Raw genomic sequence first — 16,802 nt, 5'->3', positions numbered from 1 at the left:
TGAATTTTGGTGTTGACATATACTGTAGGGTTGCCTGTTTTTATTCCTCACAGAATTTCATTAAGTTTGAAGCATTCATGATTCTTTTGCCCGGGATTTGCAGGTTCACACTTGTGACTTCCACAAGGCCTATTGTATTTACCAGATTTTCGGTGGCACCGTGCACGCGCGTGCACGTTGTGCGTGCAGCGGCTCCCGTTCATGCCCGTTCAAAGTGTTTTTTGTTTTTTTTTACGCGGAGAAGAAAAAATACAACCGCGATGATCTCTGTGATCTATGGTCCATAGAAAACAAAAAAGTTGTTTTTGACCAAACAAGCGACATGGGAAAAGAAGCAGAGCTATACAGTATCCATGTTTCTGCAGCCAGGATGGGCGCCCAAAGTCCCCGGATGTAGTAATCCGCAAGGCATCATGGGAAATGTAGTTTAAAAAAGGTTTTTATTAAAGATTGGACAATAAAGGAAATGTAGTTCTTTTGCTCACTCGCGGCCGGTGCAGCACGTGGGCTATAGGTTACCTTGGTAACCAGTTAACATGTCCCTGGACGTGATAACGGGGCTGTGTGGCAGTGGATGTGATAAAGGACAGACCTGGCAACCCCCACAGTTGTAATTATGGATTTGCAAGATGTGTTATACACACAAATACCTTTCTGCCTTTTATTTCTATGCATATGAAAGTATTTTTGAAAACCTGCACAAATTCTACTCTTGTACAGGCTATTATATGTGACTGGAACGTCTTATGTTCTCTCCTTTTTTTTTAGGGTTTACCTGGGCCTGTAGGGAAATTGGGGCCTAAAGGTGCCAGGGTAAGTAAAACGTTGAGGTAAAATACAATTTGAGAACAGATTTATTTGAGCGTTCAGCGTTGTAAATGAACTGGGAAATGTGTGCTAAATGAATTAACTCAACCAGAGTGGGCACATAAAAAGAGCAGGGCTGTAAACACCATTCTTCTTGGTTGTTAACTCCATGATGATAATGACAGATGCGTGTGCGTTAGCATATTTGAGGTACTGTATGAGCAATTAACTGCAATTTCAAGCCCAGCTAAAAATCGTCTACATGCTACTGTTGCCATTCAAGTTGCCGGCTGCACATAAAACACCATGTCTTTTTCCTGCGGCTATAGGAGATTATGGCCATTGCGGCGGATCATTTTCTCTCATTTTGTGGCCATGTTTGTTATCCCATTATTCTTGCCTTCTTATGCTTGATTTAAAATTGGTTGTGTGCCAGTCACGTTCGTATGAAATAGCAGATCTGCTGTATTATGATAGATTTGCTGTTTTGACGCACGACACAAGGCGCAACCAAGAATAAATCTGGCCTTATAGCTTTGTCTTTCTACACATTCTCCCTGCTAGATGTTAATATGGTGATGAGTTGGGAAAAATATACTGTCAAGTCAGACGTTTGACCCGCTTCACGTGGCTGACCATGGGAAGCAGACATGCGTTCTCACTCCCAACTCATTATAGATGCATGTGACAGTAAACACATTTAAAACAAGGCAGGCATGCCTGTCAGAAGTGTGCTGGAGGTGCCAGACGAGAGAGTGTGATGTCAGCTTCTGCCGACTCAGCATTGTTCGTGTTGCATACCGTCAGGCCTAGAATTCTAAATGAAGTTGTCCTTGTTAATATGCAATGCAACAAATAAATCCTGTTGTGTCAAACGTCGGATGCTTGGTCAGATCATGTGGCCAAACCCGCCACTGCCATACGACCAGGGATGTGAGAATGCGTTGCCTCTTGACCTCAGTGATTGTCTCTCTCCCTCCGATGAGCAGGTTGTGGAGTCTTCTGAGATCCCTGATGTGAGGGTATGTGCCCTTGGACTACATCGTGGAAGCCAGCACCATGCAGTCCATGGGCATATACACTTGCCTCAAGGCTTGGTTCTTCAAGACCGCCGTAACGTACCCGCATGCAAAGGGCCGCCCCCCCAGCACATCTGGAGACGGAACGGAAGCCAAGCGTCCCTCCCAGAAAGTCGCCGAGACCCCCGGTCTCCATTGTATTTCCTTTCCTGCCCTTCTCCCTATCTTATCGTTCCGTCCTCCTTTTCATCTTTTCCTCGTACCCTTTTCATCCCCTTTTTTCTCACATTCTTCTCGCCAGGGTCACATCGGAGTCCCCGGGCTTTATGGTCTCCCCGGTCCTGATGGGGAGAGAGTGAGTATCAGTTTTTAGGGGTGCAGCTGTTAACTGAACTAATCAATTTGATCAATTATAAAATATAATTGACCATTGATCATGTATTAATTACAGGTGAAAATAATTAGTCAAAGGGCTTTTTGAGCGGTGGTCACAACGCTCCTATACGTGGCCGTGTGTGTGGGTCTGTCTGTCTGTCTGTCTGTCTGTCTGTCTGTATGTAGCCTACAGTACCTTTTTTGACCACACATGTTAAGGGAGGGGCGCTGTTGTTCAGGCCAGACCAGACCAGAGACACACACACACACACACACACACACACACACACACACACACACACACACACACACACACACACACACACACACACACACAATGGATGGATACCAGTGGCGGCCTGAGTGACATGCATTTTATTATTAATATTTTGTTTAATATTGTTTTAATATTTTTTATTATATATATATATATACAGGTATATATATATATTTGTTTTGCTGTTGCGCAGCCTCCACAACCACCGCTCAGTTCACACGGGTGTGATTTTTTTACTATGAATACAGGTGTGCCTTGCCCTTGATATTTTGACTTGCCTATTAGTGTGCCTTGGGCACAAAACGTTTGAAAACCCCATTCGTGCGCTACTCTATGTCCTCAGCAGCACAACGTCCGTTTCACAATATTTACACTGGACTGAGCCTTTAGCAGGGCAAGCCAAATCACCCCCTACTGTTTTGGAAAAAAGTAATACCTAGGAGAGAAACAGAACTGCTTTGGTTTAATCCAGCCAGGACTCAAATTCCCATGAGCCTCCAGGGCTGGATAGCAGTTCCAACTCTCTAAGGATATTTAGTGCCAAGTCTCAATATTTACATGTCTCCCTTCCTCAATTTTTTGGCTAATAATAGTAATCTATGTACTTATCTCCTCCTTTGCCCCAATCCCTTTCTCTGTCCCCTCACATTTGTGCTTTTTTTCTGTGTGTTTCCAGGGAATGCCTGGTGTTCATGGGAAGAAGGGCAAGATGGGTAGGCCGGTAAAGTTTTCTCTCAACATACTTTTTTATAATTATGAACCTGGTGAATTAGTAAAAATAGCTGATCTACAGTTTGCGATGTGACGTGCTGTGAGGTTGTATAGGCTACTTTTGCTATTATAGTATATGGGGTTTAAGTGATTTAACACATAAAGAACGCAAATCATGACCACACCGGTATCACTTGTTCCGTGTCTCTCGATTGTAATCTGGACGTTTTTAAACTTTATGGCCCAAAACTTCAAATGAACCTCTTGGGGTAGCAATGGATAATTTCCCACAAGTTTCATCCGTTCTCAAGCAATCATGTACGCACGCACGCATGCACGCACGCAAACCGTATGTGTGCCAGCAGGCCGTTCTTGTAAATAACAATTTGCTCTTAAGTGACCTGCCTGGTTAAAAGAAAAAAAGACAGGTCCGATTATACAATATCCTGCCATGCATTGCTGCGGGCAGAGTGAACAGGGTAAACATCCTGATATAAATGCCTCGCACATGATCAAATGACCATGTTATTAATGACTGATTCAAAGAGACTCTAGTAAACAGTCTGCATAAAGGGCCCCTGCTGTGGATGTGGTAAGCTCCACACCCTACAGTATGTATGTCTTTTGTTACTGCAAGAAAAGTATGCGTCGTTGCATAGGCGTATCTCCTCCTGATTGTCACTTAATCAGTTTTTTTAATTAGAAATTAATAACCTCACACACAAAGGGGTAATTCAGCTACTTTAGCAAACAATTCCATAACTCTTTCTCCATTCATTATACATTTACTGTGCGCTAAGTATGCTTATTGAAGTACAGTGTTTTTTCTTTTTTTTTTTTTTTTCACATGGGACTCTGTGATAATATATTGTGTCAGTTGTGGGTTTGGATGTTAAGAGTATCTGCCCACAGAGCAGGGAAGTCTATAGTTATTGGCGCCTGGAAGTGGATTCCCGATACTGCCAGGCTAACATGGAAAATACTCATGACTTTTTTCCCAGGCCTGGTCTGGTTGTACCGTACGCAGTGTTTTTTTATTATGCCCTGATTATCCGAGACATTGCACGCACATAACATGAATTCAGCAAGCTTGTAAAAGTCAAATGACTTGAAGGCTGCCTCTTAACATTAACGTTAACACTGGCATCTCTATATTGTGGTTATAGGTCAAAAATGGGCAATCTACAAGTTCATCATCGTCATAAGACGTTTTTTTTTTTTTTAAACATAGTGGCCAGTCTGTTCTCCTTGAGGACATCTGCCACACTATCAACTGGAGACAAAGCGTTTACACGTGTTGGAGACACAGGGGGTCCTGACCACTGCCTGGACAGTCACACAGACATGTTCAGCACATGACAAGATGACAGGACACCAGAAATAATCAAAATGTTACAATTAACACCGCCTGCTACCAAAGTAGTCAATTCATAATGGATGCATGTGTTTCGGATCAAAAACAATTCACTTATTGACGTTTTCTTGGAGACAGCGACACTTTTCCACATTTCCGTCTGAATCGCTTGTGGGCCTCCATGTTGCAACAATTACCCCTTATTACTCCCTCCATATTTTTGCCTAATGTTCTAAATCAGCACTGTCACACAAACACGCCTGTGTCCTGCCATCTTTGAGGTCTTGCTACTTTTCGTCGGCCGCGTTTTTTTTAGTTGTTGTTTTATTTTTCCGTCTTGCGGGGAGAGGCAGAGCAAAGACCTCTACACTGCACTGCCATTTATCACAGAGAGCTTTAAACACGCTCGCGCTGCATCGCCTTCTGTGGGCGAGCACTGAGGCGCGATGCGCGGTAGCGTGCTGTTGACCTTGGCACGCCGACAAGCGCACGATGAGCGTGTGGCCTCGGCAGCGGCGTCACGCCTCTTGTTCTGCTTCCATAATGGAATCATGAACGGCAAGCAAAAGGGCCCTGTCAGCATTTCCTGAGCCAGGCTTTTTTAATTTTTTTCGCCGGGGCAGTCAGTCACAAGTCCGAGGAAGGTGGGGAGGGAAGGGCTTAGTTTGGTCCACTGACTACCGGTGTTGGAAAGTAACTCAGTACATTTACTCAAGTACGGTACTCAAGTACATTCTTGATGTACAGAGTATTTCAATTTCTTTTATATTTAGGCTACTTGTACACTACATCTCAGAAGCAAATATTGTACTTTTTCACTCCACCGCAATTGTGGGATGGCTTCAGTTACAAGTTACCAGTTACTTTACAGGTTTACGTTATTAATACAAAAAATGCAGCTACTGTAAGTAACACTTAGCCCTATTTTATACTTAGCATTTTGAGTTTGTAGAGCAGCTACTGTATATTCAAACAGCTGCTCTACAATGCATTACGATGCATGGCATTGTGATGCGTTGTGAGCTGGTAGATCAGATCTGAGTGTTTATCTTTACACTGTGGTATTGCCACTTTAAGTAAAACAATCAAAGCACTTATTCCACCACTGGCGCTCGCTGCCAAGCAGCACGCACACGCATGGCCCGTTGCTCGGAAAGCCTCAGCCATGGAATTTCCTGCCGGTCTCCTAGGAATGATGTGCTGAGTTGTGTGTTTGCTGGGGATTTAGCTGGGCTTTACAATGCAAAACGTCTTGTTTGGGGAAGTGCCTTTGTGTGGCGGCTGCCGCTCCTAACACAAGCAAACAATTCAACCTCGAAATGAGGCCTGTGATCAAACATATACAGTACTGTGAATATGATAAAGGCCTGTTTGATGACAGGACTTCTCTCTTCTCTGTTTTCTTTTGTTTGTTTGTGTGTGTGTGTGTGTGTGTGTGTGTGTGTGTGTGTGTGTGTGTGTGTGTGTGTGTGTGTGTGTGTGTGTGTGTGTGTGTGTGTGTGTGTGTGTGTGTGTGTGTGTGCGTGCGTGTGTGTGTAGGGGTTTCCTGGGGACTTGGGAGAGAAGGGACCGCCAGGCCCTGATGGGAACCCAGTAAGTTATTGATTATGATGGATACATTATCTGAAACATGTCCCTAACCCTTGAATCCCCTGCTCAATACACTTAATCACTACAGTCAGACACTTTCATCAAGATAAACAATTTAATCCAATTTAGCTGTGTGACTCTGCTCTGCGCAAGCGTTACACAGAATTTTAGATCACCATCCCCCCTGAAGCAGAGTCTAAAATAGAGAGTTATTAGATTAACATAACATTGAACCCTTGGAGGGCATACGTTAAGATAAACAGATATACAGTACCATATTACAATCCACAGAGTTCATACATTTAACGACGTGAAGAAATAAATGCCACAAGGAGGAGGTTGGGGAGGTTATTTTTCAACCTGGTTTCCCTATAGGCATGTCATTATAGGTGAAAATGCTGATGCAAAATGTGCAAAGATTTCCAAAACCAGCAAAAATAGACTATCTACAAGAAGCTCACAACTTGTGAGCCTGTAGATTTTTTATATTCATTTTAGAACTAACTATATAGTGGGTTTTATGAGCCTGTTGACCCTTTTGGCAGTCATCATACACTCACTCACTCACTCACGTCTGGCTCAGCGGTTGTTATCGAGAAATAAAAATCCTGACAGGCTGATAACGGCTACCCAATTACATTTATAATCTGACTAAAAACTAAAAACAAAACAAAGTATTTCCTGGCTTGCTTACAGTGCAAGTGTTGTGCTGGGCGTCCCCCAGCGCAACTTGGCCTTGGAAAACAAGGAAGTGTTGGTCAAATAGAATCCATTTTCTGTTACTGCATCGTCTATTTCTCGCTTCAAATATTTTTTTAAACATTCTTGAGAGCAACATTTAGTTTAAATGTCACTTGTGTGTTTGTTTACATGGTTTTTATGTTGGATACGGCACAAAATGCATGCCATGCACAGGTGCTCTGAGCCGTTGATTAGGCATCAGCCTTTTAAATAACACACTGCTGATTTCAACGACGGACCAATCAGAATCAAGAACTCAACCAAGCCGTTTAATAAACCAAGACATGTTTGTGTTTATTACACGGCTAATGTCAATATGTTCCTCATTTTTTACAGTTTTCATTACACTCAGACACTTTCAGACACTTGTTTGGCAATGCAGACTTATGTTTTCTCATGCCAATAAAGCTCCTTTGAATTGAAAATTGTAATTGACACTGTGACAACACCAGGAGGCTCACTGTCCCTTTAAACTTCCCTTAGCTTGACCCTCGCTGGTTCTCCATTGACGAGTGTAGCATTAGATGGCGATTGGCCGACCTCCGAGGACCTCTCTCCAGCCTCATTTCCTGTCACAGCAGAGGGGAGAGGGGATGTTCCACTTGGCTGAATGCATCTCCATTCATACATACACACAACAGAGGGCGGGGGGGGGGCACACTAGGCTGTGTGTCAGCCATCTCTGTCTCAGTCTGTCTGTCTCCTCTGTCTCACTGTCTCTGTCTCTCTCTCTCTCTCCCTGTCCAGTGGTGTAAAGTAACTAAGTACTTTTACATACATTAACCACTTTAGCCCTATTTGAAAATAGCCGATCTACAAGCTCACAGCGCGTCGCATCGCGACGCGCTGTTAGCTTGTAGATCTGCTATTTTGTACTTTTACTTTTAGTACATTAAGTACATTTTGCTGCCAATAGTTTTGTACTTTTACTCAAGTACATGTTTAATTCTGGACATTTAATTGTAACAGAGTATTTCTACATTGCAGTATTGATACTTTTACTTGAGTAAAACATTTGAGTAATTTTTCCACCACTGTCCCTGTCTCCGTCCTCTCTCTCTCTTTCTCTCGCTGTGTGTTGGGTCTGGTGCTTAGAGAGGATACGAGTGTGGCGTGTGACAACGCGATAGATGTTGAATGACATGCTTGTCTCAGAGTTTAGCGCCGGAACCTCATTCATTACGCCCGGCTTACGATGGGAGCGACTTATTACATGAGCCAGCAGGGGTTACGCACGCACGCACGCACGCACGCACGCACGCACGCACGCACGGTACGTACGCACAAAGAAACAGTATAGACAGTATAGACTGAGCTGATTATGTGCACTGCTCAGCATAGACTGCCCACGCAGTGACACATGTTCCCATACATACATACACGTGCCTCCATACAGCTGTGCAGCTGTCTGACAGTAGTGTTTGTGTTGAATGGAGTCTGAACCCCCCCACCTCTGTCTTTCTGTCCCGCTGTCTTTCTGTCTTTCTGTCTCTCTCTCTCTCTCTCTCGCTTTCTTTTCCTGTCTCTCTCTCTCTCTGTCTAGGGTGAACTGGGAGCTCCCGGCCCATGCGGAGTTGCAGGCCTGATTGTGAGTATTAACTTGTTTACTGCTAAAGACGTAGATTGACAAGAGTCCTTACATAAGCCTCCCTGCCAAAGACATAGATGGACGAGAGTCCACTGTTGGCCACTAGAGGGTGCTGTTCACCAAGCTATATGTAGTCAGACTGATTCCCCAGCTTCTTTATGAGACTGCATCTGTTGTCAATGACATGATCGTGTGTGTGTGTGTGTGTGTGTGTGTGTGTGTGTGTGTGTGTGTGTGTGTGTGTGTGTGTGTGTGTGTGTGTGTGTGTGTGTGTGTGTGTGTGTGTGTGTGTGTGTGTGTGTGTGTGTGTGTGTGTGTGTGTGTGTGTGTGTGTGTGTGTGTGTGTGCGTGCGCGCGCGCGTGCGTGCGTGCGTGCGTGCGTGCGTGCGTGCGTGCGTGCGTGCGTGCGTGGGGGGGAGAGAGGGAGAGAGAGAGACCATTGGCTCTCATTGACTCATTTTGCAAACACTGTCTGGAGCAGCCTGCATTCAACATGATCTAACTTTACCTGGGATTATCAAAACTGGACTTTCTTTCCTACTGATTCTATTACATCAATTTGCACAATTGTGAACCATAGCCAGATTGGATTGAAGCATTTTATTCTATATTTATATTTATCTGGCCCCTCAGGGTTCTACAAGGTCTTTCCCTTTACACCAAATATCTTCACCAAAAACCAAGAAATGGAATATTAACCATATTGCAGACAACATTGTCAACGGCATTGTCAAGGACAATTAGTGTAATAAAAAATGTCACCCATGTCAGCCCATGTCCAGACACCCATGTCAGCTAAACCTGCGTTTCCAGTTAAAAAGCCAGTGTTGTTGTGCACCACCTCCTCCGCAGCTTTGCACCAGGCGCCTCCAAAAACCTTCTGTAGGGACCCCTTTTCAGCCCAGCGTACGCACCACACATGTGCTGCTGGTCCTGCAATGAACCGAATCACAATGGCTGCTAACACGCTCCACGCGTTGTAGGCGCTACGAGGTCACTGTACGCCTGGTGGAGCGTGCGCTGAATGTTGAGACTGGCCGTCGTCCTAACAGGGGTGTCTCACCAAACTCTGGGCCCCGGGTACAAGGATTCACTGCGTTATTTTGTGCTTTAACTGTTGTGCCGTGCTGCAAGCTTGTAGCTCTGCTATTTTTTTTTTAATCGTGAAAAGTCTTTCACAAATTCTTGAAAAACCTACGTTTCTATGTCACTGGTGCTCAATCTTTTTCATGTGAAGGATCCCAAAAATGATATGTATTTGGCCACGGACCACCCATCTCAAAACATTTAGTTCCAGGGACCCCCCAGAAGCAACATTTGAGTTACAAATGTTCAAAGATTTGCACACATTTTCACGACTTTTCAAAAAATAGCAGATCTACAAGCTCGCAGCGCGGCACTCGGTGCCGCGCTGTGAGCTTGTAGATCTGCTATTTTTCAATAGCTAAAAGTATAAAATAATTAAGGCCCCTCCACCTTGGGCCCTAGTAACTCATCAGTCCCACTTTCCCCCCACTTGTGACGCCCCTGCGTCCTAATGGCATTATGGTATGCGTGCATGCCCTCATTCCCGTGCTCTAAGTGTGTGTGTCTTCTGTGTTGTTGGTGGCAGGGAGACATGGGCCCTGTTGGCACGATGGGCTTGCCCGGACCGCCAGGACTCAAGGTAAACGTCCTCGAAAAATGTGTAGCTTAAGCATTCTTCTTTCTGGTCTTGATTTGGATGTAATGAGAATAGGGTTTTGGAAAAGGGGACGCTGGGGCATTTAAACTCTAGTTAATAGGGAAATACCAGGGGCCGCTCATTCATCATGTTCCTGTTTTGTTTTTTCTTCCTTTTCTTTTTGGCTTTTCTTCTTCCAAAGGGAGTACCAGGCAATCCAGGGGAACCAGGACTGAAAGGTGATAAGGTGATCTGAATATGTCTTTCTTAGTCTATTAACCACCTGCATCCAAGCATGCTAGAGACGACCACATCACATTATACGCACATCGCACTCGGGGGAAAAGCTAGCAGACAGTGTCGACTTGAGTGGTTCACAGTAAGATCCTCGCAGTGTTCATTTAATTCTGAGATGGTACAAATAGTACCCTCTATGAGTTACAAATGGATAAATCAACACCGGGGATTTTACTGTTCAACACTGGCGGTTCCTGCCTATTGAACACCTTTCAAGTTGCATTCTGATAAATGTTCTTATGTTTTTGTTTCGTTTTATTGCTTCTTTTTTTTCCCAGGGGGAAATCGGCTTGCCCGGAGAGGTGGGAGAGCGCGGATTCCAGGGAGACAAGGTTATTTCTTTTTAGCTTCACGCGATAGAGGCTTGATTGATTGTTGTTTTCCTTGCTTTGATCCAACCAGCTTGGTCATTTAGCATAGCCTGGGTACCAGCCTGCTACGCTACGCTCATTGTATTTGTTTTGTCACTTTGCTATAAAAGCAGTATTCTGCTCTGAAATCTCGAGTGTCGAACAAGCAATACTTTGGTCAACAGAGAGAAAATCGCTGGCTGATGACGTAGCTATCCTAACCCTACTCTGACTTGTTGGAACAACATCCAATCGGCAACAACTTGGCCTACGTAACAGGTGACTTTCGGAAATACGAGTCAAGCGGAGGCTGGCCAGACTGAGAACCGAAGTGACATAACAATCTACTGAACATACTGTGGCGTAGCTAGCAGGCAGGCATCCAGGCTATATTTATCACAAGAGTTTTTAAAACGCATTCATATCAAGGACGGGGACCCCCAAATGAATATATTTTGTCCCCACATACATTTATTTTGTTAAAATGTTTGAAAAAGATTTCGTTTTCGATTTTTGGCAGTATACTGTAGGGTCAAAGTAGTTAAACTGATTTTGATGCTAAATTTTAAAAAAAATCTGCAGACCCCCTGGAACCCCCCAAAGACCCTTGGGGGTCCCCAAACCCCAATTTAACAACCACAAATGTATGGGAAAATATGATCCTGTTGTTTTTCGAGCGAGATCTGTCCGTGTGTCAGTGCCATGTTCACACTGTGGTGGTCTTATTTTATAGGGTATCCAAGGTTCACCGGGGTTGCCAGGTCCTCGCGGAAAACCTGGACCACAGGTATTTTCCCACCGTCAGTGAAATACTGGCTATATTGTGCATGAACAGTCACCGAATCCATGAATCGGCTGCCCAGACATCTGGACATACTGGCCAGACAAAAACACCAATCACCGTTACCACTGTTAATTGTTTGCAATGCAATGAAAGGTTTTGCATGTTTCAAAGTGCCAGTTCACAGCTTCATTTCTAGAACAGTATCAGGGAACAGTCATACTTAATTGGTTGTGACCGTTAAAAGAGATTCTGTGACACAAATCCAGCACTGTGTACTTGACACTTTTTCTAAAACGTGGTATGTAAATATATATATAACGATAAACATAAATATGTTGTTTTAAAACTCGTTCTAATGGCAATGGCACCGTCCACACCACAAACATAATGTCAACAATATAATTCGTAAACAACATCATTTGGATCACTTTCCGAGCAATTTCTGCACCACAGAGATATCTCTTTGCCCGTCTGTGAGGGCTCTGACACAGCTGGACGGCACAGTGTGTGCCTGGTGCCACTCTTTACAGAATGTTATCGTTTATCAATGCGGACACTCACATTAATAATTGTTTCGCCCTTCGGGGTCTTAGTGGTAATTGTTATAGTTCAAACTGAAAATACTAGGATTCATGCCACTTACTACGCACATATAAGTCACTCTGGAAAAGAGTGTCTGCTAAATGCCTGAATTGTACATTGTAATTGTAAAACAAATTAATTTATTTTATACAGTCATTCACACACAAAACAATCAAACTGAATGTGCAGTCTAGGCCTTCTCTACGGAGCATAACATAGCATCAGGAGGTAGCGGATTGCACACCGACGCAAATGTTGAGCCAAATTACCTGCTCCTGCATCCCTGGTGGTACATAATGACAAAATAAAGGCGGTGAGGCGTACGATTGAGGTCACTATAAGACTAGGATAAGCCTAGATAGGAACACATCGAACATATGTTTTTGTTACTTTTGTCTTGACCAGATGTTTGGACAGATGCTGGGTACATTGTTTACCTGGTAGTCTATGGTTTCTCTTGAGGCCCTACATTGTTCTCTCTGCACTCAACAACTACTGTGACTATTTACCCTGGTGTTTGTTGACTGGAGTTTGCGCTTACTCTGCCTTTTCCTATCTCACACTTGCTCACAAGGACCCACTGCTAAATTCCTAAAATCGCTAATTGTAAATAGGAGCTGAATTCAGAAGGTGGCAAGAGCCTCAGTGGCAGGTGGGGTTTAAAGACGGACAATATACTGGAGCTTGCATTGTTAATACCGGACACGGTATATCAAAAATGTATGTTCTCAGACTCAAAACGTAGTAAGCGAAGTTGTGAACTGGCACTTAAGTTCCTATTTCATACTTTGTTGTATGGAGTCACAAAATTGCTCTGATTAGCAATCGATTCAAGGAACTGATTCACTGATATTATCTTTTCACTCACTGTGTAGCCTATAGTAAGTCACTATAAGCTCTACAGAGCACCCAGAGGCATGAAATATGTGATATTATTATGATGGATGGATGGATGTTTTCTAGGGCAAACCTGGTGATAAAGGCCCTGACGGTTTACCAGGTCCTCTTGGTCCTGAGGTAAGAGTAACTAAAGTAAACTGAATTTTCTCATTGACTCTGAGCCTGATTTTACTTACTGTAGTAAGCCCTATTCACGGCCCGCCCACTCAGCATCCCCCCGGTGCTGAAGTCACGTTTTGAAGGGGTAAAACCCTGCTAAGCCTATAGAGTTAACACAGAAATCGCTAATTTAATGCAATTTCCGAATAGTACAGTATAAAATACGGCTAGCATGATCAAGAACACAAGATAGTAAAAGGCACAAAGCGTTATAATTTACTTTACCGTTTGAAAAAATGATTTGTTAGCTTTAAGTCCAGCAATTTCTGTCATAGTTTCCCCTTCTAAATTGACGTCAGCACCAGGAAGTTGCTGAGAAATTTGCTGAGTGGGCGGGCCGTGAATAGGGCTTGTTGTGCGTGGGTGTGTCACGCTGCAATGCTTGCATTGTGAGCTTGTAGATATGCTATTTTAGGTGTGTGAAATCCATGTGCAACTAAGTATAATTCAGAGAGTAAATATAACACTATTATTTTGCTGTGTTGAGAAGAAATTGTTGATCATTTTCTGGCATTTCTTTTCCCCGAAGGGTTTTCCCGGAGACATAGGCCCACCTGGACAGAATGGCCCTGAGGGACCCAAGGTTGGTATAGTGGCATCCCACTTATGTATAGTAGCATCCTACTGGATATCAATCGGTAAAAAGCTTGTGTTGTGTTGTCGTTTCCAGGGGAAGCCAGGGTTAAGGGGGTTGCCTGGCCCAAGAGGAATACCTGGGATCGAGGTGGGTTTGAGTTCAGTTTCTTGAAAGTCTTGTGTGCCTTGATTCATTCCTCACCATACGATGTTGTCACACACCGGAGATAGCCAGCCGCTCTACAAGCTCACAGCTTGTAAGTGTGAGCTTGTAGATTGTTATTCTCTGTGCGTGATGGAGTGTAAATGAATCTAAACGTCACTGCCGCTAGAGGGCACCATCCCCCTGGGTCCTGTTGTTATTTTTTCCCATCGGGGAATCTTGGATCACGTCATATAAGAACTGTTCCAAAACGAAACAAATCATGCGGGTATTTCCGTATTTGATAATAGCCTGTTTCTGGAGAAACTTTAATTCATTCTGCCTTAAAAGTCGGAAATTACACTTCCGGAACACTTCCAGATCTGAAATCACTGTTTTGTTTGACTATTTTCTAGCGTTTATTGTGTTACTCTTTGGGTAAATTTGTGCATTTCTACCAAATATTTGAGAACCACCTGCTATGCAGTATTGGTACATACAGTACTGTACCGTACGTAGGATGTGTCCTTTGCATTCATGTCGTGAGTGACCAGTAGCCATTGTTGTCCCTCCAGGGTGATGAGGGGCCACCGGGGCCAGCTGGCCCTTCTGGGCTGGAGGTGAGTGTCATTTGGATGTCATCTGGATAAAGACTGCTCACCAATATAAGAGAACAAACACAATAGTAGCATACTTCCAGTAGCACCCACACACCGCACCGCATCTGTCACCAGTCTGACTTTAACTTTAGGTTTGTCTTGCTATTGTACTGTTACTGAACAAACACTCTGTCTGTAGCAATGATTACTGTCTGAATATAGAAAAAGATTTATCGGAAATTTGCACGTCGGAAATCGCAACTCACCGAACATTTTTGAGGTTTCAGAGATACTATTGCCAGGCCTTTAGTTTTCACCAAGAAAGTAAAAAAAAAAGTCAAAATTGTACTTGAGTAAAAAGTAAAACTTTTACTTGAGTAAATGTACTGTACTTAGTTACTGTCCACCAGGGTTAGGGTTAGGTGCAGGAAATACAATAGTAGCACAGTTGCCACCCCCACACGCCACACCGCATCTGACACGCCAGGGGTCCAGGTGTCTGTAGTCTTAACTTTATGTTTGGCTTACCGTATATACTGTATATGATAAGTGGTATAAATATGGCCAGTAGTGTGCGATAGGTCCCTGGCAGGAGTGTCTCTCTATTGTTCTGGAGCTATTTATATAGACGTCCTATGCTTACTGTGCACTCACGTCAGCCAGACTGGTTAGCAAATTGCTATGGCTTCTCGCGGTCACGAAAAGCTCATCACTGTCAGGATGGATGACAGATGAGCTCTGCATCTCTCTGTACACAGACATTTATAGAATGTAAACACAGTACAAATATTGGTTTTCTGCATTAAGTTATTTCTTGTGGAAATATGCTGCTACGTTAACCAAACGCAGCCAATATTGTTTCACATGATATCTGAGAAGTACAATTTTTGTGATAATACTTTAGATACCAACAAGTGGCTGTTGTGGACTGATTTATACCATATGTGTGTGTTTCCAGTTAACCACTTAAAATCCATTTACGTTTTTGACTGGAGCCACCATTACCATCTTCTCTACAATGATGATGTTCACCTTAGGTTCTTGAAGGCACACAGATACACGTAGATGCCGCATAGGCTGCTGCTGTTCATTGGGGCAATAGGTCATCGTGGCCACCATATTGTCTATCGAAGCAGGAGCTCACCATCTCTCCACATTTAAAACTCACTCACTGAATTCTCAAGCAGTTTGGTTTGTTACAAATGTCAGGCATACTGTTAACAGTATATGTATAATATATGTATAATATATGTATGTATAATATGTCATGATAAAGCGCCCTCTGTCGTGAACACCAGAGAGCGCTCTCCCATAGCAGTCACTTTGCGTGTCTTATCATAAAACTGGGGTTACGCTAGTAACCTACAGTTTTACACCTTATCTTACAAAGATAGTAACAGTAATGATTATAAAACAGAAAAAAGGTTTTAGTCTCAGATACCTGTATATACAACTCAGGTGTATTCCTTGCAGTGGAGTTATGGTTTAGCTGCATTGCTTAATACGGGGACGGCATTGACGTGCGGCCCCAGTGGCCAATGAGGCGTCTATGTATTTATGTCTATCCTGGAAGGTGGCAGGATAGCCAATCAAATTAAGCTACACACGGGAAAATGAAACGGCACAGACAATGGGTATACCTCCTTTGTGAACTCTGGGACTACAGTTATCCTAATGGGATGCTTAGAGTTCATATGGTCTCTCCAGCATAGTGAAATGTCGTTTTTTTTTGGTAGTCAATAACACAAGCAATGCAGACCAGCCATGTGATTTTGTGCCTTGTTTTTGAATTGACCATGTTGCATACTGGTACAGAGCAGTGGTGTAAAGTAACTAAGTACATTTACTTAAGTTCTGTAGTATTTGACATTTTCTGTACTTTTACTACTCCACTACATCTCAAATATTTACTCCCTACAATTTTTTTTACTAGTCACTTTGTAGATTTTAATTATTATTACAAAATATACATTAACCACTTCAGCCCTATACATTTCGAGTCTTCAACCATTTGAAAATAGCCGATCTACAAGCTCACAATGCGTCGCAATGCAACACATTGTGAGCTGGTAGATCTGCTATTTTCAAATATTTGTTATACATTCTAAAACTTGTGAAATGGGACATTTCTGCATAATGAGTACTCTCTAGTTTTGTACTTTAAGTACAATTTGATACCAATACTTATGTACTTTTACTCAAGTAAATGTTGAATTCTTCTTGTAACAGAGTATTTCCGCATTGCAGTATTGATACTTTTACTTAAGTAAAACATTTGAGTACTTTTT

General features: G+C 43.1%; 1 protein-coding gene across 1 annotated transcript in view; it reads left to right on the top strand.

Annotated features, from left to right (window-relative positions):
• The window catches only part of col27a1b (collagen, type XXVII, alpha 1b), a gene marked incomplete at its 5' end in the record, with an annotated part of 126,785 nt that overhangs the window by 60,684 nt on the left and 49,299 nt on the right, over positions 1–16,802 (top strand). The window contains 13 exons of the mRNA XM_080738725.1: positions 769–813; positions 2,128–2,181; positions 3,155–3,199; positions 6,083–6,136; positions 8,418–8,462; positions 10,075–10,128; positions 10,328–10,372; positions 10,701–10,754; positions 11,506–11,559; positions 13,102–13,155; positions 13,727–13,780; positions 13,868–13,921; positions 14,491–14,535. Of these exons, the coding sequence (XP_080594851.1) occupies positions 769–813; positions 2,128–2,181; positions 3,155–3,199; positions 6,083–6,136; positions 8,418–8,462; positions 10,075–10,128; positions 10,328–10,372; positions 10,701–10,754; positions 11,506–11,559; positions 13,102–13,155; positions 13,727–13,780; positions 13,868–13,921; positions 14,491–14,535 (657 nt within the window). The remainder of the gene's footprint in view (positions 1–768; positions 814–2,127; positions 2,182–3,154; positions 3,200–6,082; positions 6,137–8,417; positions 8,463–10,074; positions 10,129–10,327; positions 10,373–10,700; positions 10,755–11,505; positions 11,560–13,101; positions 13,156–13,726; positions 13,781–13,867; positions 13,922–14,490; positions 14,536–16,802) is intronic.

This window comes from Nannobrachium achirus (assembly GCF_963921795.1).
Source record: "Nannobrachium achirus genome assembly, chromosome: 12".
Classification (NCBI taxonomy): Eukaryota; Metazoa; Chordata; class Actinopteri; order Myctophiformes; family Myctophidae; genus Nannobrachium; species Nannobrachium achirus.
The sequence above is the reverse complement of the archived record's forward strand: the minus strand, read 5'-3'. Positions and strand labels throughout refer to the sequence as shown.